Source organism: Lissotriton helveticus, chromosome 5_1, assembly GCF_964261635.1.
Source record: "Lissotriton helveticus chromosome 5_1, aLisHel1.1, whole genome shotgun sequence".
Lineage (NCBI taxonomy): Eukaryota > Metazoa > Chordata > Amphibia > Caudata > Salamandridae > Lissotriton > Lissotriton helveticus.
In genome coordinates, this window is record NC_136065.1 from 1283866714 (window position 1) to 1283888372 (window position 21659).

The 21659-nt window shown below is 43.8% G+C and overlaps 1 protein-coding gene across 2 annotated transcripts in view; it reads right to left on the minus strand.

The window, feature by feature from the left end:
• The window catches only part of CYB5R1 (cytochrome b5 reductase 1), a 166892-nt gene that overhangs the window by 82281 nt on the left and 62952 nt on the right, over positions 1-21659 (minus strand). For both annotated transcript variants that reach the window (XM_078644111.1, XM_078644110.1), the window contains exons 3-5: positions 13573-13645; positions 11699-11805; positions 7299-7428 (exon numbers count right to left, since the gene is read on the minus strand). In XM_078644111.1, coding sequence (XP_078500237.1) covers positions 7299-7428; positions 11699-11805; positions 13573-13645 — 310 coding nt within the window. The remainder of the gene's footprint in view (positions 1-7298; positions 7429-11698; positions 11806-13572; positions 13646-21659) is intronic.

The following is a 21659-nucleotide window of genomic DNA, read 5'->3' on the forward strand; positions in this document are numbered from 1 at the left end:
CGAGCTTCGAGAACCCTTTGTTTAATTTGTTAGAACATTCTGCCCTCTAGTGGCAGAATGTTCTAATAGCCTTATAGCCCTTCGTAGCAGGGCTATACCGGCTATTAAAGTCCCGCTGTTTCGTTAAAGTCCCTCGCCTTCGGCTCGGGCCTTTAACGATTCAGCGGGCCTTTAATAGCCGGTACGGCGGGCTATAAGGCCATATTAATGAACACATTCTTGGCAAATGCTTTTACTTTGGTTCATCTTGCGCCGGTCCCTGAATTTCAACTACAGCGGCACAATATGAATACCCACGGCCGTCCCTCTAAATTATGGCCCCAGTCCCGAAAAACAGAAAACAGACTTGGAGTCCTCTTCCATTATTCTCAGCTGAAGTATTCAGGCGACCGGCCTGCTTTGAACACTCACATTTGTCAAGGTAAATGGTTCGGAACCCCAGTACACACAGACAAGAACATCAAGGGGGGCTGAGAGGCAGGGGCTGGGACAGGTGGTAGCTCACCTTGTGGCGGACTGTCAGATAAATCTCAAGATCCAAAAGCAAGCTTTTTAAATGCAACAACTTTAATGTGTGCTTTTGGGGCTGGAATTACAGTGGAGGCTGGAACTGCACTTGCCCTCCCATGAATCCTTGTTAAAGATTGAAAGTGAACATATTCCAATTACAGGGTCTCCAAAGAGATCGGTCTTACTATTTTCAGTCACTACTTCCCTGAGTCTGGAGTAGGTGATTTGCGCACCTGATGCCTTCTGTGGATGTGGTAGCCATTTCTCAGGCGCCCACTCTGGAATCAAACTTAGACTTCCACTTACTTGTGGTCACCATGGGAGGCACAGAAAGTATCATAGAAAGTTGATAGGGCAGACGTCAGAATGTATTGTCGCGGTCACAGGAACATGCGATCGGCACAAGGTTATCTAGTTACCAAATTGGCCAGGCAAGCCCAGATTGGTCTTGGTCTGGTAAATGTACGCATCTCAGGAGGTCAGCACTTGTCGACTTCTATAAGCTCTAGAAGTACCACCGTTATCCAAGTAACAGATGGAGCGATCGAAAGAACCATAACTGATGTAATGAGTCAGTCAAAGTTTCACCGTACCAGCTGTGTACAGTTACACATGCATGGCTTAATCTGTGGGACAAGTACATGCTACTTACAGGATCAAGCACAGGGCAGGCCTCATCAAGGCCTTTTGGAGAGATGTGCCACCTTCCACAATGCTTACCCTACTGTGGGGTTGTCACCCTAAGTGAAAGGGTACAACGCTGGTTGTTCAAGGAGAACTTGGGCACTTTCCCTGAAAGCCCAGCATCATTCGCATGAGAATTGCCTCTCTGGTGTTTAGTGTTCTTGTGTGGATTTTGTGGAACACTCAGCAGAGTGATGTATGACTGTCAGGAATACAAACAATATATAGAGTAAGTTTATAAAACATACCTTTTTGACCATTGTTGGACCTGGTCCTTTTGGCAGGTTCACCCCGAAACGTTTTGCTTTTTCCTAGCCTATTTCTGTAACCTGGTGTTGGTGATTTTGGGTCTCTGCGCACTTTTTCACTGTGGTCCAGTGTAAAGTACGTGTGCTCTGTGTGTGTGTGTGTGTGTGTGTGTGTGTGTGTGTGGGGTGAGAGTTACCTGCCCTCCCATAGGAATGCATGGGGAATATGTGTGACCATGGTAGTTCCTGATGTGTGGGGAGTGCAGGGTCGAGTTTGGTATGTGCGAACTCGTGAGATTGAATGCTGCGCGATGATGTGTGCGGCTTTAATGTGTTTAGTGTGGAAGTGCCACTTGTAGAAGTTGGTGTGTCTGTGCAGTGAATGTGCTGGCTTGTGATTGGCTGGAGCTGGCTGGTGTGCCTGGCTCCAGGAGTCAGGATGGGTCTGCCCCAGTGGTGAATGGAGAGATATGCATGTTGATGGCAGGGAGGAGTTGCACCTGGGACCTGAACAGGGATGGGCCTTCCCTCCACAATGCTGGCTCCACCCCCTGTGGTGCGTCTGATGTCCCTAGCCTGGCCAGTGAAAGGGAGAGAGGGGCAGAGCAAAACAAAGTGGTCAGGAGTTTTCCATAACCAGTTGTAGCTGGTTCTCCCATTGCCTGCACCCTTCTAGACAAAGGATTTTGCTGTATAAAAAGAGGGCTGTGTCCCCATGAAAATGTTCTTGTTTTCCTGACTAGAATCTACCAGGGGCGTGCTGCTGCTGGGGCCCAGGGGAAGGCTTGCCTCCCTGGGCCCTGCCCAGCCCCTGGATTACTGGAGGACTTCTTTCCGTGGACCCTTCTGCCTGACCTGAGAATGGTTGGGAGATTCTTCCTTACCCCAGGAGCTTTGTCCTGTGTTACTGGGACCCTTCTTGTTGTAAGGGTCATCTATGGTGCCTTTCTTTGTGATGATTGTGCCCCCAGCGCCTTGGGAACACTTTATTCTGCTTTTCTGGGCAGAGCGCTGTCGTTTTCCCTCTGAGGGAAGCGCTCCTGCCCTTCGTATGTCCCAGACGGCGCAGGTGCCCACCCTGCGTCTTTTGTTGTGATTCAAAATTCCCTACGGGTGTCACCCCGTTTATGGCGCCCTTAGAGGGTGCCCACCCCGCATGTTGGATTTTTTTAAAATTCGAGGGAGCCTACCCCTCTCACTGCCATCGGAGGAAATCACCGCCGCAGCCGGTCCGAGAACCGGAAGTCAGGCAGGCCCAGCCGGGACGTGGGCGGAGCCTGCCCTCATGCCGGAAGAGGCCGGCAGAAGCTTTCACGGGGCTCCCCTGGCGAAGGGAGAGCACCGCAGTAATGGCAGCAAGCCCCGGGTCCCAGGAGGTAGCCTGGGTGAACCCACATGGCGGCGAGGCCGCCGACGGCAGCGTGGGGCTCCCAGGAGCCCAGGGGAGCCCTGGAGGAGAAGCGCTGCCGTGTCTCCAGAAAGAGGACGTTCCCCGCACGGAGGAGACGGTGAGTACAGCTGGCTGGAGGGAGCAAAGTGAAGGCACCACGCCGGTGCCTCCCTCAGAGCAGCCCTGCTTGGCAGAGGGCTGCTCCAACGATGGGGGCATTAATTATCTTTAGAGCCCGTGCGTGGCTCCAGCAAGGGCCACATTGTTGTTCAGGGGGCCAGAGGGGCCCGTGAGCCATCCCAGTGCCCCGACATGGTTATTTCCAGAGTCTGAATGGCTCCAACGCTGGCCCTAGATACTTTTGAAGCGCCGGTGCGCTCCACTAAGCATGGGCGTAAAATCCGTTTTGCTCGCGGATTTTGCGGATTTTCGGCAAATTCGCAATCCGCGAACTTGCCGAAAATTCGTAAAATCCGTGCGAAGCGGATTTTTTGCTTGGTCGCACTTGCCAACTAGAATACTATACAATTTCGCGGGAGTAAACACTTGCGAACACGTAGATGCGGCGGGCAGCGACAATCTCGCAATTGCGAGATTGCAAAATTTGCAATTTCGCACAAGAAATCCACCAGCAGGCAGCATAAACCTTGAAAATTATGATTTTTATCAGAATAACTCCTCAGGTTGACATTTGCCTGCACTTTTTGTTTGCAAGGAGTCCATTTTGGGGGTGGGGGGGGTGGGAGGAAGGAAGTGCCCCACAGTCTCCAACTTCCTGTTCCTGTCCAGCAGGCTCCCCCCAGTGCTTTCTTCATGTGCTGGTCACTTTGATTTGGATCTTGACCTGGAAGGGTTACTTTTTGTGGATGCTGCTGGATATTTGGAATTTTGCAAAACTGAAAGCACTCAGCAAAAGTTCAATCTTATCATTAGTAACCTTTCCCTGTAGTGCTTCCTGAGGGGCCCCTTCAGAGTTCATTTGCCTACTTGCAACTATTCTATGATCCTGCTCTGACCCTCACAGCAGGCTCAGAGAATAGCTACAAGTATACAACAAAGGTCCTGTTAAAAAAATTGCACTGCAACAGAAAGCAATTACAGACAAAACTGAAAGCACTCAGCAGGTGCAAAAGTTCAATCTTATCATTAGTAACCATTCCCTGTAGTGCTTCCTGAGGGGCCCCTTCAGAGTTCAGTTGCCTACTTGCAACTATTCTATGACCCTGCTCTGACCCTCACAGCAGGCTCAGAGAATAGCTACAAGTAGGCCACAAAGGTCCTGTGAAAAAAAATTGCACTGCAACAGAAAGCAAATTACAGATAAGGAAGCAGGTGCCAGCCAGACTGGAAGTTTAAATTCAGTGACACATTAATCAACCCCAAATTAATTCATGTCAGTTGAAGCAGGGCAGGTGTGCTTGCTTTTTTTCACCCCCATAATCTACAGTGATAAACCAACCAGAGGGTGGCAGTGATGTACCAGAGGGTGGCATGGGTGTACCAGAGGGTGGCAGTGGTGAAACAGAGGGTGCTGTGAACCTGTGATGATGAACCAGACGTAGAAACAACATAGTCGTGGCCGTTACGAGCCGACAAGTAAGTTCGCAATTGCGAACTGGTACACAACCCTCGCGAACTGGCAGAAACCCTTGCGAACACAAAAAAAAAATCCGCAAATTCGCGAGAGTTCGCGGATTTTGCGGATTGCGAATCCGTAAATACGCAAGTTCGCGGATTGCCAATTCGCAAAATCCGCCCATGCTTACGCTCCACACGCTATGGGGGCATGTTTATTGGTTCTGAGCCCCGTGGCTCCAACGTTGGGGGCCATATTTGGTTATTTAAGGAGCCAGTGTGCTCCTGGGCCACAGTTGTTTCAGAGCCCAGAGGGCTCCAATGTGGGCTATATTTCTTTGAGGGGCCCAGGTTCTTGTCCCCATGTTTTGCCTCATTATGACTAGAGCCTGGAGGGCTCCAAGGTGCACAGTGGATTTCAGGGCTAGATGGCTCAGTTTTGCGCAGTTTTTGCGCCTAAGGGCCAGGGAGAGCCCATGTCGCAGTTCTGACTCCCAGCTACCCAGTAAGTAGTTGGCAGCTGCACCGTTTAGGCTTTTATTTCTTTTAGGGGGACCTGTTCTTTGTGAATCCAGGAGTGAGTCGTACTCCCTTCACCCCTACCTTGGCCTTTCACAGCTGCGCAGCACTTACTGCCAGCTCCAGCATTTAGGCCCTTGTGATTGTTCTCAGCTGCCCAGCAAGTAGTGGGCAGCTGCAACGTTTAGGTTTGCGCAGATGGCGCACCCCTGACTTCCGCTGCGTTGGCAGCACGCCCTGACACTCTGGACACAGAGCATTTGAGCCCCTTCTTGGATGGCCAGTTGTCCAGGGGGGCGGTTTGTGGGTAGGGCGAAAGGCCCTAATGTGATTTTTGCGCAATGTGATTACTTACTAGGTTTGTGATAATTGCCTAATGTGATTCATGTGCTTTAAATGTGGTGCTAGGAAATGTAATGCATCTAGTATGTTTTACACACCCTGTGATGATACCTCTAGAGATGGTTTTACCTATGGAGGTTGGTGTTAGTGAGATTTGACTTCCCTGTGATTCACGCCCCTAAATGTGACTTATGCTTAGGGGGTAGGGTCTAATGTGTTTAGACTAGTGAGGAGATTGCCTACTGTATTTATACTGTTTAGGCCTAAATGTGATTTCTGCGTAATGTGCTTTGCCATTATGCCTGTGATACCTCTAGTTGTGCTTTCATGCTTAGGAGGTTGTTTTGCCTAGTATAGTTTATACTAGAGAGGTTATGTGTCCATGCGTGATCTAGGCCTATGGTTATTAGTATTGCGTAGTGTGTACCTACCTTTACCAGTGGTTACTGGTGGTGTTCTACAATTGTCAGTTTGTGCTACAACTGTTCTAAGTACTAGTTCTAACAATTGCTTGTTCCTGACAGTGGCCTACGTGGCACTGTCCTATGTAAATAATCCTGTGTGAATATTACCTGTGCCAGTTGGCACAATGTATATTGTGTGATACTATCTGATGTGTTTTTGATAATACAAAAGTTATTTTTTATATAACCTTGTTGGGAGTTCCTTTTGTAGTGTGCCTGGGATGTTGTTGCTGTGTGCGTGCGCAAATGCTTTACACATTGCCTCCGGGATAAGCCTGTCTGCTCGTGCCAAGCTACCAAGGGGGTGAGCAGGAGTTATCTTGGCGTCTGACTCCCTGGCCCTGACTAGAAAGGTGGTTTCTGCCTGGCTTTGGCGCAAGCCTTAACCAACCAGAAATTCCAGTTCTAACAACCATCATTAGAGCTGCACAGAACATCAAAGCACTGAAAATCTTAGCCCTAGGAGTGATGGGTCTTGAAAGGTATGCCCTACGTGCAATTTAAGGAATCAGTAAAATAAAAGTGGTCACTAAGTATAACTGAGTTAAACTGGTGAGGTGAAATGTACTACGTATTGCAGTTTTTGGCAAAACATAAAATGAGTTGCCAAGATAGATTCCCAGACATCTCAAGCACATTCATGGACATCTTCAGAAAGTGTTGTGTGTGCTTTTTAAAACTAAAGCTGTTCCGCATAGTACAGCTAGTGTTCCTGGCCAATTTTGAGTGCAGACAAGAAAAGTTGAAGTTACTCTAACATATACTGCAGTGCAATGTGAGACATGGAACCAGCCTGAGTTAAAGTGACACTGCCAAATTCCCAAACATCAACATTAATTTATTTTGGAAAAGATGTAAAATGCAACTATTTAGATCAGTTACTTGTTTAAGTGTGATTTTCCTTTGTGATGTGCAGGAGATTAAATGTTTATGTAGTACTGCCCCAAAAGCTATACCCATGGAAGTGTTAAAAAAGAGAATAAGAAAACGATTACACATGAATAAAGGACAAACTTATTAGAAAAGCAGATTGTACCACATATGCTTATTTGTGGAACACTGGTATATAGTAATATTATGAAAATATTGTTGACAATGCCTTTCGAAAATGAGTAAATATATGTAATTTGAAGACTTGTACCACTGCCAGAAGGAGCATAGAGCAACATTCCTAGAGATCTGAGAGGTTTTGCAGAAAGTCCATTACTCACTTATAAACTATCAAGCATATCGTGTTTCCCTGTCCATCGATCATTCTTTTAAAAAGTTTACTAGAGCCAGCACTTGTAAAACCAGGTTCCAGAACCCACACGGAAGGGTTCAAATTCTGTCAAATAGAACTAAGTACAAGGAGGCAATCGGAACATAAAACGTGGTTTGTTCCTATTTTTCCATATAAAATTATCCTTCTTAATTAAAAGAAACAATTTAAGCACATAAGAGACATACAAAGAAGCATATCTTATCTTTAGGCAATATTGTTTTGTTCTTATTCTGAAAACCGAGTGGGAAAACGACAAGCCCAGTACATTACATTTACCATGGTCAGATGCCTACCAGCCTTACCTTTTCCCCCATAAACCAGCAATCCACTGGGTCCACGAACTTCCACCATATCCCCGATTGCCAAGTTGTCAAGGTACTGAGACATTTTACCTCCTTCTTGAAAAGTGGGGTGTTTGCCTTTAAAGTAGATCTTGTAGGGAGAGTAAATAAAGTTTTATCAGAAAATATTCATCTACTGTACATTGCAGTTTAAGTTTTCAATTTACAATTTCCTGGAGAAAACAAGGTTCCTTACTGCATACATAAAATGAAAATGAAAATCTGCAACGACTGAGTGGTAAATTGAACTCTTGGGTGCAATTTGTGAGAACCTGGTCAATCCCGTTCCCCAAAAATACTTTTTGAAGCATCTGCTGAACTCAGTGTTGGGTGGGAACAGGTTAGTATGTTACTGCAATCCTTTTTAGGTTAAGTCTAGCCGCAGCACGCATAGCCTACTTGCTCTGCGAGACTGCTGTAGTACATTATGGGAGAAAAGCCGCACCCACTCTCTTCCCATATTTTACATTGGCTTGTGTCATCGTCTTTCGTAAATGCTGCCTTCAGATTCGTTAATAGTCCCTCCTTAGTATGGCCTGGTCTTCATTTGTACCCTCCCTTTCACTTCAGTTGTTACATGGGACCGGTTTGTCTGTAAGCACTATTTACTTTATTGAGTTTCTCTTACTGCAGGCTGGAAATGCGCTGCTTCAGCTGAGACCGCTTGTGTTTTTTTAAGCAGCACGGCCGACCCCTGTGCTAATGGGCTGTAGCAGACAACAGCACATCTGTGTTACATGTCCTCTGTACTAAAGCCACCCGACGGGTTGTTTTCAAAAGCCTGTTTTCTTAACAGCATGACCACCACCACTACCACCAATACCACCACCACCATCAATACCACCACCAAAACCACCTCCTCCACCAATACCACCACCTCCACCAAAACTGCCAATACCAAACACCAACACCAATACCACCACCAATACCACCACCACCAATACCACCACCACCACCACCAATACCACCACCATTACCAATACCACCACCAATATCAATACCACCACCAATACCACTACCAATACTACCAGCAATACCACCACCAATACTAATACTATCACCATTATCAATACCACCACCAATAACCCCAGTCACACCAATCCAATACCAATCCCACCGTCAATGCCACCAATACCAATACCACATATCAAATACCACCAATACAAATATCACCAATACAAATACCACCAATACAAATACCACCAATACAAATACCACCACCACCAATACCACAACCACACTACCACCAATACCACCATCACCACCACCACCACCACCACTACTACAACCACCACCTCAGCGCCTCTCGCTCACTAGTAATAGCAGGGGCACTGTACGAGGCAGAGCTGTAGCTGAGACCATCCCTCCATGCCTGCCATGAAGCACAACCCGCCCTGCACTAGGAGGTGAAGCCAGGGCCCTAGTACATCTTGAGTGTTTTTATTAGGCCAAAGATACTGATGACATTACGCAATGCCACACTGCACACTCAAATCACGGAGAGGGCAGGAAATAGCCCCCTCCCGCTCTTCCTCCAGAGCCACGAAGAGTAATTACAGATCGAAAGGTAATGGAGCGATTTGTTAGTGTTTATGGTTCGGATCATATGTAACTCTCACTTTACACTTTGTGTAATTTACAACACTTACACATCTTCTTCACTGCACTATTTATCACTACTTTGAAGACGCGCAGGCAGGTCTCTTCTTCTGATATTTACAATCTAGCAATCGGTCGAGAAGGTCCTTTATTGCAATGCAATAGGTCTCGCATTTGCGAGAGTTTAAACTCAGTTAACTGACCTAACTATAACTTACACCCCGCAATGCATTGCTTATGAACTCGCATTTTACATCACTAATGACAGTCAGTAAAATCATTGATGACATCTCAAATGACATCACTGATGACATCCATTGAATTCGAGTGTTTTCTAAAACTTTATGAGTGTTAAACATATATACAAAGGTACTAAAAAAGTTAAAATAGTATACTGTCTCTACTACTAATGATTGATACTATTTCTAACAGATTATGAGTGGCTGTGTCACTGTGTGTATCCATGTGTAAGTGGGTGTCTGAGAGTCAATATGGGTGTATATGTAGGTTAGTGAGTGACTGTGTTGGTGAGCGAGTGGGTCTGTCAGTGGCTGTATGGGTGAGTGAGTGGGCGTATGAAAGGCTGTATCAGTGACTGACTGGATGTGTAAGTGGCTGTTTGGTTAAGTGAGTTGGTGTGTGAAGGGCTGCATTGTAAAATAAGCATCTGTGTGAATGGATGTGTGGGTGAGTGAGTGGATGTGCGAGTGCTTGTATGGATGTGTGACGGGCTATGTAAGTGGTTGTGTGGATATCAGGGTGTGTGAGTGCTTGCTTGGGTCTGTGAATGGGTATGTGAGTGGTTGTGTGAGTGGGTGTATGAGAGGCTGTATAGGGTTGTGAGTAGGTGTTTGTGAGTGCTTCTGTGGATGATGTCATCAGCGATGTGATTTGAGATGTCATCAGTGATGTCACTGCCCATGTCATGAGCGGTGTAATATGTGAGGTCATAAGCAGTGCATTACGTAAGCTATAGTTAGCGCAGGTAACTTGAACTGCAGAATTTCACAGGTTTTGTACGAGTGAAAATGTGAGTCTAACTATAACGTCTCTGTAAGCTTTGTTTTTGAATGAATATGTAAATATATATATATATATATATATAATATAAAAATATAAATATATATATATATACACACACATATATATATATAATGAGAGATTTCACATACCTTATATATACTCACCTTGCGATGTAAAGGCATGCATGGTAAAGGCATATGCGAGATTAAGGCTTACGTTGGTAAATGCATGCGTTGTTAAGTCATACAACCGTTATTTAGGAAAGCCTCTAACAATCACAGTCCTCTGATTTTGTACTGCAAATCTTTTTAGGTCGAGCCTAACGGCAGCGCGCATGCATTGCTCGTGTTGCGAGGCATGCTGTAGTAGAGAATGCAGTGGAAGCCCCGCCCATTACTTTGCCCATATTTTTAATTGTCCTTTGTAAATACTGGCTCTGATTCATTATGAGACTTGTTAGTCCCTCTTGGGTACCGCCTTGTCTCCATTTGTTACCTCCCATAACGACTGGACCTTTTACTGGTGGTGTTACACAGTCTGCATTATAGGTTGGTGAGCACTATTTTATATTCCACCCATGACCTTGCTGCACCCACCCGCTTATATTATTAATGTATTTTTTACTTTACAGCACGGTCCGCTCAAACTATAGCGACCACGCTTAGTTATTTCATTTACGCCGCGGTCCGCTTTCAAGCCGCTACGCGCCTTTATTAGTTTTTTATTTATTTTATTTATGGCACGGTCCGCTTTCAAGGGCTTACATAACATTTTTCGCAGAATATGGGCCGGCCCCATGCCCTTCATAGCCAGGTTGCTGGAGGTGTGTCTCAATGGCATGTCTGTGGTGAGGACTGACATCGTGCATAAACAGAGGAAATTATTGATTGGTCAATGTACATATTTAGTAGCTAATCTCACAAATAAATTGCCACCAAAGACTTAACACAGGCTAAAAGCATTTGCAATGAGTCTCGCATTTACAGAAGTTTAAACTATTGGCATTTTAAGTAACAATGCCTTTTATTTAGGTTTTTTTTAAAAAAGGCAACGTTATTTACAATGACAATATCTCAAACTCGCTTAAATGCGAGACCTATTGCGTTGCAAATGTTTGTTTCATTTAGGTTGGGTCTACCTGTTGACACTCTTTTCGTAACAGGCTTTCTGTCCAACTTACATTGAGGTTTGCACAAACATGGAAGCAGGCTGTCGATGACCAAGGTCGCACTGACGTCCGGGATCAGAACGGTCAGGTATGGGCACTTTAATGACAATATAATTAGGGAGCCACTTTATCGCTCAAGAGCTCTAGATTCTCCCCTTCGCTGAGCCTCATGCAAGTTTATGATAAAAGTCAATAAATAATTTCTTTTTTTATCTTGGATACCTGAAGGGGGCAGATCTTAATCTCTTTTTTTAGGCAGATTAAATCTACCCTGCCTTTAGCTCGACCATCAAATCAAGGTCCCAGCCACTGACTGCCCAGGCCTCACAGACCTCTAGACAATTTGATAATATCCCCCCATCCCACGGTCTTCCAGAACTGCAAGATCTAGTTCTTCTTCATCCAGAGTCCCAGACATTAGCCACGTCTACCCACAGACCATACCTCCTAATCTCAGACCAACATCTGCCAGTCTATCGCCCAGAGACACAAACCACCATGACCTCCCCCTTCCGAGCACATGCCAACACAAATAATATTACTATGACAACATTAAGTTCATTCTAGATACCTTTACAACAAAATCCACAAAACCTTTGTCATCATCGCTGGATACTGGGGTGTACGGTCGCACAACCAGATTGCCATCAATCCTTGCAGAAAGATAGATATGTTTCCCTGAAGAGAAGTACAAACATTTGAGACTTGCATTTTTTTATTCAGTATCAATAAACTTGTGCAAATTTATGATGCATACATTTTGAAGAAGGTGTTGGTAACAAAAGCCATGCCTGTCAATAAATAAAATTAAAAAAAAGAACAACACCTATTGTACAAACAAGTCTATAAGCAGATTATCTCCTACTCACTTATCCAAAGTTCTATTGTTAAACACAAAATAGCTTTTGCAAACACAATAATCAAACCGTACGCTTCGATTGCAGTTACTGGTTACATAACAAAAAAATTGCTAATCTGGTTTCCAAAATTCCCTTCCCGCCAAAACCTATTTTTTATAGGAAAATAGTGTTCGTAAATGTATCTGATAAACAAAACCACTGAATGGGGCAATGATATGTACCAAAATATCAAGCTGTGAAACAAATTGCTTGTCAATTTGAAGTTTAACTTTAAAATACAAACAAAACAAAAAGCATTCAGAAAACCGTGATCCCTTAGTAGGAAGCATGCATGCATTATTTCCTTCTCAACTACGAAATACCTTGCACCCCAGCTGCAACAAAATCCTGTTACAAAAGATTAGAAGAAAACACCGTCTACAAAATAGCTTTCACCCTTCTTAGCTATGAAACTGGCCCCTCTGAGGCTTAAAAACCCCCACCTCCGCAGCAACAGAATTCAAACTTCACAAAACAAGGATTGGTAAAATCAGTAGGTTTTGCCTTTGGAACCGATTAGCTTGGTCAATGCCCTATGGAAATACTGGGCAGCATGGTTGAAAACCAAAGCAAAAAAGAAAGCAAAGTGGAGGCCATGTCAATTTTTAGGCATGTGAATGTGTAATGAGGTGTGTCCGCACATGTCACTTTGTACGCATGCGCCTACAAAAAGCCTACAAAATGATGGGGGTGCCATTATTTTTTTATTCACCGACCTGAAATCGATCGGTAAATAGGAGTAGCCCGCAAGCAATTTTTTTTAAGGAGGAGGGAATGACATACATTTGCTGCCTAGTCCTCTGTCCCCTCCCAAAAAATAAACAAATTATAAATAAATAAAATATAAAAAAATAAAAGATGAGGGCAAAGCAGTGGGAGTGGGCAGAAGGAGGAGAAATTACGCTCACAAGGGAAAGCAACACAGGGCAGGGGAAAAGCATAGAGCGAGCAAGCAACACAGTGCGAAGAAGCAGGGAGTTGTTGGGGGTGGGAGAAACACACAAAGGATAGCGCTGTAAAACACATGCACTCTCATGGACTTCTTAAGGAAAAAGAAAAACAATAGTTCCCTAAAAGTAAGCAGCTGTAGGATACAAGTTAGTCAAGTAGAAAGATGTATAATTGGTCATACTTCATGAGAGGTACAAACACAAGATGGAACAATATAGACAAGGAAAACCATTGAAGCAAGAAGCAAGCAAATTAAAGAGTGACAACAAAGCCAACCAATAGTAGGCCCACTGTAAATTCTTGGTAAACCTACAACAAGTCTTTTCCAGACAGACATCATGAATTGTCTAGTAGGCGAGACTTAAAAAGGAGTCTAGCGTTGCCTCCCTGACACATCCTCACTTTTGTCACACGTTACCCAACCTAATTTATTAAAGGAACACGTTTATCTCTTAACTTTTCTGACCAGCTACGAGGAGCACTTAAGCCGTCCTCATCCTGTCAATTCTCAGAGATACAGTGGCTAAAATGTAATCCAAAGATGTTCAAATCACAGGCAGCCTTTGGAAAGAAAAGCACTTTAGAATCACCTCACCTATAGGAAGTCCAAGGACACTATTCCGCGACGGAAGAGCAAAACGGAATCTTCTGGTGTTATGATTTATAATCTGAAAAAACAATTCAAAACTTTCAAATTACAGACATAATCAGATTCACAACTTGCACTGTTAATTACTCGAAGGGGCTTACTCTAAGCCATGTCCATATATTATTTAGCATGTTTGCCAGAGATGTCATTTTGGACACGTTACTGTGCTTATTCAATAATAGTTAAAGTGGTACATTTTACAATCTGCCCAACTGACATTGCACTTGTACTGAGTAAAGTCATTTTATCCTTTTTACATACGAGTCGAGATGGCCGGTTAAGGAGGGGGTCTCCATACATAGCAGATTGAGAGTATGTAACCCTGCAGTAGATAGGCAAGCAAACTCCTATAGGAGGAGAGCAAGTCAGGCCCATATCAGGTGGTAGGTAGCCCAGCAGTTGGGGAGGATGTAGTATTGGAGAGACTAAGGGCCACATGTACGAAATTCCAATTTTGCATCTCCTAAATAGCGAATTTTAAGTAAATGCTCTTTAGGAAATGCAAAATGGAATGTACAAAAAGCAATTTCCTAATAGCGATTCCTACAGAGTAGGAATCGCTATTAGGAAATCGCTAATTAGGAAATGCAAACCCATTTATTCCAATGGGCCTAAGCTCCAAAAGTAGGAAGGGTTTTGCATTTCCCAATTTGCGATTTCCTAATAGGAAATAGTTAATTTGAGAATGCAAAATCAAATGGGAAAAATGAATCGTGCTGATGTAGAGCGCTCAATTGCCCTCGGGCAAGTGGGCGCTCTATGGCACAGGAAAAAAATTACTTTTTGATGCATTTTCAAAATTGCACATGGTTACCATCAACTTTGAGTTGATGGTAATAGCATTTCCTAAATACCCATTTTGCATTTAGGAAATAGCAAATAGGTAATCCCCATTGGCAATTTCCTATTTAAGGAATCGCACAATGCGATTTTTACTGGGTAGAAGTCGCATTTTGCAGCCATTTTTAGGCCTCTCTACATGCCAAAAGGCTATTTAGCATTTCTTAATGGTCCGAAATAGCGATTCGGTCAGTTAAGAAATGCGAAATAGTTTCGTACATCTGGCCCTAAGTTTTTAAGTATTAGATTAGCAAAATATCACCCACCCAGACAATGACTGACAAACGTACAATTCCAGGCAAAATATTACACATTTTTACTAGTAAAATCCACACAAGTCTAAACTGAATATAAAGCAAAACTTGGCGTGTTTGCCATGATTCGAGCTCATAGTAGTACCTCTCAGTCCAGACATGAGCAAGACCTCTAAATAAAGACAAACCAAAACATCAAATGCAAAGGATGGCACAAATATTATGGAAATCTCAGAGTTTATATGGGCATTTTTGATGAAAGCTGGAGAGGGGTAAACGTGAATCACAACTTTGACAAACTAATGACATTTGGACAGGCAGGTATAGAGTGCTGCTGGTGTATTAATAACATCACAATTTACTAAACCTAAATTTCACCAAAAATGGGAATTACCCAGTTTCTATTTCTACCAGGCAGCAGTGCAGATATAATCACTGCATTAGTTGAGTGCATAAAGCCCTACAGTGTGTACATAAACATTCCTACAGTAAAAATGTAACTCTGTGCAAAAGCTCAGTATGTAACCCTTCTAGGAAGTAACCACGGCAGCAGGATTGTGTGAAGGTGATCTATAGAGCGCGTACAGCTGTATGGAGTACAGTGCAGCTATAGCCTGCATTGTAGCGATGGTGCGGTGTGCTTGGTCTTCGGATCCCGACCTGGGAGTGCATGGTGTACACAATGGAGACCCAGAGAATCTCCATGCCTGATCATGTTTCTCTGAAGCAAGAGGTGCTTCTTTATCTGAAGTTTAGAGTGTGCACTTGCTTCTGGCTGGTGGGTAATTTAAGAACTGCATTGCCTCTTTCCTGCAGACATAAGTGTCTAAACTAGTCTTTGCGGTCATGCTGTCCTAAAATAGTAATACCATAAGGCAAGGTGTAGAATTGATCATGTAGGTTTGGACAAGAGAGTAAAAAGAAGGGAGAGATATTTGCGCTCACAGGATCCTTATCGGAAATGTGAAATATCAATTAGTATCCATAACTTAAAATCACCAACTCCACAAAATTACTTCTCTGCATCCTAGAAGAATTCAGAAATCATAAAGCCTTAAACACAGACATCTAACCTTCCTAAGTGCTCTGAAAATTATGGAGTAAATCTAAAAGTAATTTATAAATACATCTGAGTTAAACCAGATTTGAATACCAAGCAACACTAACCTCAAGACACCATCTCAAAAAAGAAAATTATTCTTTTCTAAAGTCTTAGCATGCGTTCTGATTCCCTATCTAGTAGAGCCCTGGAGAATACACTGGTTTTTACTTTCCTGGCAGAAGCCTGTATGACAAGGCTTTCCGGCATCGGATGCTGGATTAGAAAAGTTTAGAAGGCGTCAAGCAACAGAACATTTTACTACTGGTGTGGAGCACGACTTGAGCCAAAGAGCCTCCACATTGAAGAACGCTAACAGTTCGGAAGTTAAAGGACCTGGCTGCAAAATTTCAGTGATCAAATTTGCCTTAGTCTCCACAGTAGGCAGTTGCAATTCTAGCACCTATTTGGCTCAGCGAATCGCCACTACGAAAGAAGCGTTTACTTAGATAGGCGGGCCCCAATGGCCAATCCAACTCAGTCTCAGTGGAAATGTCAATGCCACTAGCATTTAACAGGTGTAAACACACAGCAGCATCAATGTAGTAAGCTGTTCACTTCTTCATCTGGAACATGCTGAATGACTTTTGGAGCATCTGAATTAGATTTAAAAATAGTCTCAAGCTTCTATAATACAGACGCCAAGGCAAGCACATCAATTTCTCACAGACTATAAGCCTTGGTAAATGCATAATGTGACATCAATCGAGATCTATCCAAACTTGTCTTTGGGTCTGAAACTGAAGTTGGTTCTGGAATGGTGCCTCTGGAGCTGGTGCTGAAGTGGTGTGGCCTTCTACAAAAGTGTGGCAGTGCAGCTTGGTGGCGGTAAAGGGACAGGCAAGGCACTGTGGGTGGTAGTCCAACTGGATTTCTTTTAGATCTAGAAGTCTGAAAGTGCAGCAGGGAGATCCGGGATCTTCCGAAAATGTTACAGCATCACCTCTTTCAAGGCCTCAACCTACTGCTGAGTCACCGATGTCCCTGAGAATTCATAGCACATTGGCTCCAACACTGACATAAGATCAGAATCAGATAATGGCAGTGGAGTCCGGTGCTTTGAATGCTGAATATACAGCCTCTCCCTGCACCAGGAGCACTGGGAAGGGCAGCTTGGATTTTGTGTGCTAGCGTCAAGGCTTGTCTTTTCACTTCATCTAGGAGTGACCAGAGTATAGCGACCTAGACTGGGGACAAGGGCCTAATTACGATCTTGGTGGATGCAATACTCGGTCACAAACATGGTGGATTCCCGTCTGCTGTGTTACAAGTTCCATAGGATATAATGGAACTTGTACGGTGGATGGGATATCCATCACGTTTGTGACGGTGTATCCCATCCACCAAGATCGTAACCAGGCCTGAAGTCTTGGAACAGAATCAGGCCCAGGACTTCTAACATGACCAACTTAGCTTCTTGCCTTTGGAGAAGTACAGCTTTGCTTTGTGTTCTCTGGCAAGCTTCAGGTGCATCCAGGGGCAATAATTGCAGGACTTCAAATCAAGCATGGATTCTAAGCACCAAAGACAGAGGTCATGTGATCAGCATCTGCTTCCTGCAGGCGTGCCATGGTTTAAAGCCTGTAGTCTTTAGGGGGAGCATTTTTCCTCCCTATCACACTGTCATGTTAGATGTTTCTTGGAAGTTGGGGATCATTGATGAAAAGTTCGGGAGCAGAGTGCTGGATCCGCGTCAAAGGGCTTGGAAAAAAAGGAACGGTTATCAGTGCATAGGGACGACGCCCTCATAAGATTCTGCATCATTTCCAGAATCCAAGGACACCCTCTACTGGCACACAGTAGCTATTGCTGAAAAACGTCCAATTCCAGTCTGGCTCCTGGGTGACTGCAAAAAATGAGGAATCTGCAGTTTGCAGTATGTTGCAGGAATACAGGTGAGAGAGTGAAAGGGTTCAGGAGTGTAGAAAGAAATAACTTCCTGTGGCGTTCCATTGCTAGGTGAGAACAAGATCTAGTGGGTGGAGAATAAAAGACTGATTTGTAGGATTCAAAGGCAAAGGGTGGTGGCTGATGAAATCTGGGAATCTTGGAATGATTTGAGAATGGTGAGGTACACTGTTCTTGAAAAACCTTCTAAATGAAATTATAAAGTTGATCAACTTGGGTGCAGGTGGGTCACTCCCTCTGACCTGGGGGTGTAGGACTAAATAATCATTGAAAAGCACTGGGTGAGCCTCACCTAGTGTCCCCACGTTGCACTCCTGGGGGTTCAACGACCCTTGCTTTGAAGTTCAAACGAATGTTGGAATGAGTTTTTTTCTTCATTTATTTTCTTCTTTTTGAATCATGATGTTGTTAATCACATGTGAATATCATATTATTCAATGTTACAATTTCATGATGAAAACGTTATACATGGCATTTCCATAATCCCAATGCATTTTGGGTGATACCCTTCTTCAGAGAAATCATTCTCTAAAAAATGCCACTTAAAAAAGGTTTGGGTCTGCCTCCACAACCCGTGTTTGAAACGCTTCTGTGGAACAGCCAGTAGATCTGAAAGTTCTGCGCCAATTCTTTTAGCCCTCTTCACTGTTTTCAAAACATTGTAACCTCCTTGCACGATATTTAGAGCACGCCATATTCCATATCTGTTTCTCTAACTGTGAATGTATGACTGTCAGTTGCTGAAAAACCCTTAGAGAATTCTCTGGGGTTCTAGAGAACCTTTAACAGTGTGAATAATCCAGCTCAAGTTGAATAAGCTGTTCCCGCAAACTTGCCTCCAAGGCACGCTCGTTTTTACCCTTGCATGTAACTTAACTTGTGGTCAGGAAAAAGGTTTTCTGGGCATGGCCCCTGATTAATAAGGATACATGCCTTCATAATGGCACAGTCATGGTTATCATACAGTGGATCTAGCCAACAGTTTACAATCAAATGTCCTTCTCCGTAGAGGTGACGGGTTGGAAAAGTAACTAGACTTGATAAAAAGGGAGAATGAATTCTGATCCGACACGATCAGTGAGTTCAGGCTAATTGTTACCACGGGCTCAAGGGAGTGACTGATAAAAACATATCCAGCCGGGAAGATGTCCCATACGGGATGGAATAAAAAGTAAACCTCAGCTCATGCCCCCTTACAAGCCCCGTCAGATGTCACCCAAAGCATGTGTACGACAGATCTACTTCATGGCAGCCCGCGACCTAGCCATCATCAGCTAATAAAGATGATGTTGAATCCAACCCTGGTGTCATAACAAAATTAAAATCCCTACATGACTACAGGATCAGGCCATGTACTAAGTTCGCCCAGTAAGTGATTAAACATGAAGGGATCATCCAAATTTGATGCGTAGACCACCGAGATCGGTGATGAAATGGAATTATTGACACGGGCGACAATCCAGCTCCCTGTGCTATCTGATTTAACCAGGCACATGACCCAGTCCCTCCCTCTTGAGAGGGAGGCTACCCCCCCTGTAAGGAGCATCGGACCCTGCAGTGGCCAAGATTTTATCACCTACGGCACTTAGCTTGGATAGCTCTCCTCCGGTGAGATGGGACTACTGGAGGCAGACCAGCTGCGGGTTAAGTGCGCCAAGTTCCTCCTTACATACTTGGTCTTTGCACTAGAGCTTATGCCATTAATGTTCCAACTATGAATGTAGAGACCTAGATTATAGCAACCAGCAGCATTAACCATTATTGAAATTAGATAGACTCTTTTGCCTGCGTTGATGGTTCAGTTCAAATGCCGCCTCCAAAACGTCCTCATTTTAGCTACTTACACCCCCAAAGCACCTACCTGAGCCTCATGGCCCAGCATTAACCCTTTGTTATCCTGCTCCCACTAACCATCCCCACCCCTGAAACTCCCTGAACATCCTGCACCCCCCCGGCTTGTCCACCCCTTTACCAACCCAAGGAAAACCTGTCCCTCTCGAAAGAGGGGACTTGGTTGTGCCCACAAACATGAACACCCTCCAACCCCCAAAATTGATTGGCGTCCTACCTGGCACCACCCCACCACCATCCCAGGGGCAGCAAATTCCCTAATGGCAATAAGGACATTCTCATCCAGTAACACTAATCACCAGGTAGGGAGGAGGAATATCTGTCCATTCAGTTTCCCCATGTAAACATTCAAAAATAAAAATGAGACTGGACACTTGTAACTGCGTTACCTGGGTTTCACTTTAAAAAACCCTCATAAACGCAATGGTAAAGCAGTTGGCGGTATATCTTGGTTCTCCGCCTCACACATGCGTTATTGCATTATCATTGGGTTTATTAATTGTGCTGAATGCAAGCCTCAAGCCTGAGGCAACCTCTGGATAGCGCAATAGTGTCCAGAGATAGGTAATCGTCCTAAAATTTTTTATAAAAAACAAGCCTACAGCCTGAAGTTACATTTAATTAAGGTTGGATGAGGGTTGTTATTAAAAAATATACGTGGGTATACTGGTAGATCGTGTTACTGGTTCCTATTATACCACTTAGAGACGGTCGACATGTTTCTGCCCCACCATGCCCAGCCGGGTCTATGGGGCATTCGTCAGGACTTAAACAATAATACTCACGCGATTTGTGCAGTAATTTAAGTGTTTTTTGTGTGGCCACTATGTTTCTTGTCGAGGTAATGGTGCACCTGTAAATACAGAAACATAAACAAACAATGCGGGGTACGCATATAGCACAGCACACATCAATATGTAATTCTCTACTCAATTTGAGTTAAACTACAGTTGGCTTTTCATAGCCTAAATTCTTACTAGGGTAATACAGGTATAGAGACTGTCGTGGTTCAGCTATGTGTGGATGGTTTTTATTAGATTAATGTTCTGCTTTTATGGTTAAAAGTGGTCCGTTATCTTTGCCAACTTTATCAAAATGGTCCGACATTTAATTCAGTATATATTCACCATGTGAAGTTACATGTAGCATTTCCTATACAAGTTCTCGAAGTTACCGCTTAATGTAGAAGTGATTAGTAACTTATCACCCGTTAATAATTCTCCGTTTATTTTCCAGAGTGACTATTATTACCTCTGTGGTCTTTTATACGCGTTTCTTCAGGGGTTAAGGATACACTGATCCCAGGCTGTAAGTAAGACAATGGGAGCATCATTTAATTAAAGTTTACTTACGCGCTGGAAATCTCTCTCGGGTGTTCATCTTACCCGCTTGCAGCGTTTCTGCGTCTAGTGCTGGCTCTGCCCCCGGACGTGGAATACACTTCCTGGGCGTCCTTTACTTTTACTACGAGTGGAAGTCGACATAAAAACAGTACTATGTGCAAATCGGAGTGTTAGTTGTCATATTCCACTTGTAGTATTTCTGTTAAACGTTTAATTTCATGTGGTCTATTTTCTGCAATTATTGGTTCACACACAGAAATAAGGGTGACATTTTAATGATGATTCAAATACCTCTTTGTATACTTGCCGCTACCTTCTCTGCTGTATGGCAACTGATTTTGGATCTATTATATTACGCTAGTGTCATTTACGTGCTAATGAAGCACAATGCAATTGCTCTTTTCGTCTAGCAAGTGATAATAAACAATGAGAGCGGACAAATGTGGTTGTCTGGGCCTTACTGCCCGGTTCTTTCTAATTTTATGGGCATTACAATTGTTTCTGACCTCTATTGCAAACTCTGGTTAGTACTCATCTGTTTTTCTAGTTTTGCGATACCCAGGATATTCATGTCGAGTTAACACATCCTGGAGGCGTGTATACGTATCTCTTCTGATACAGGTTCCTTGAATATCAGGCATCAAGGATTGTGTATTGCTCTTATACAACCATTATCATTTCCTGGTGCATTTGGTGGTTGTGAGGGTTATCGTCATGGGGGCATCCAGTTGTGTTAAA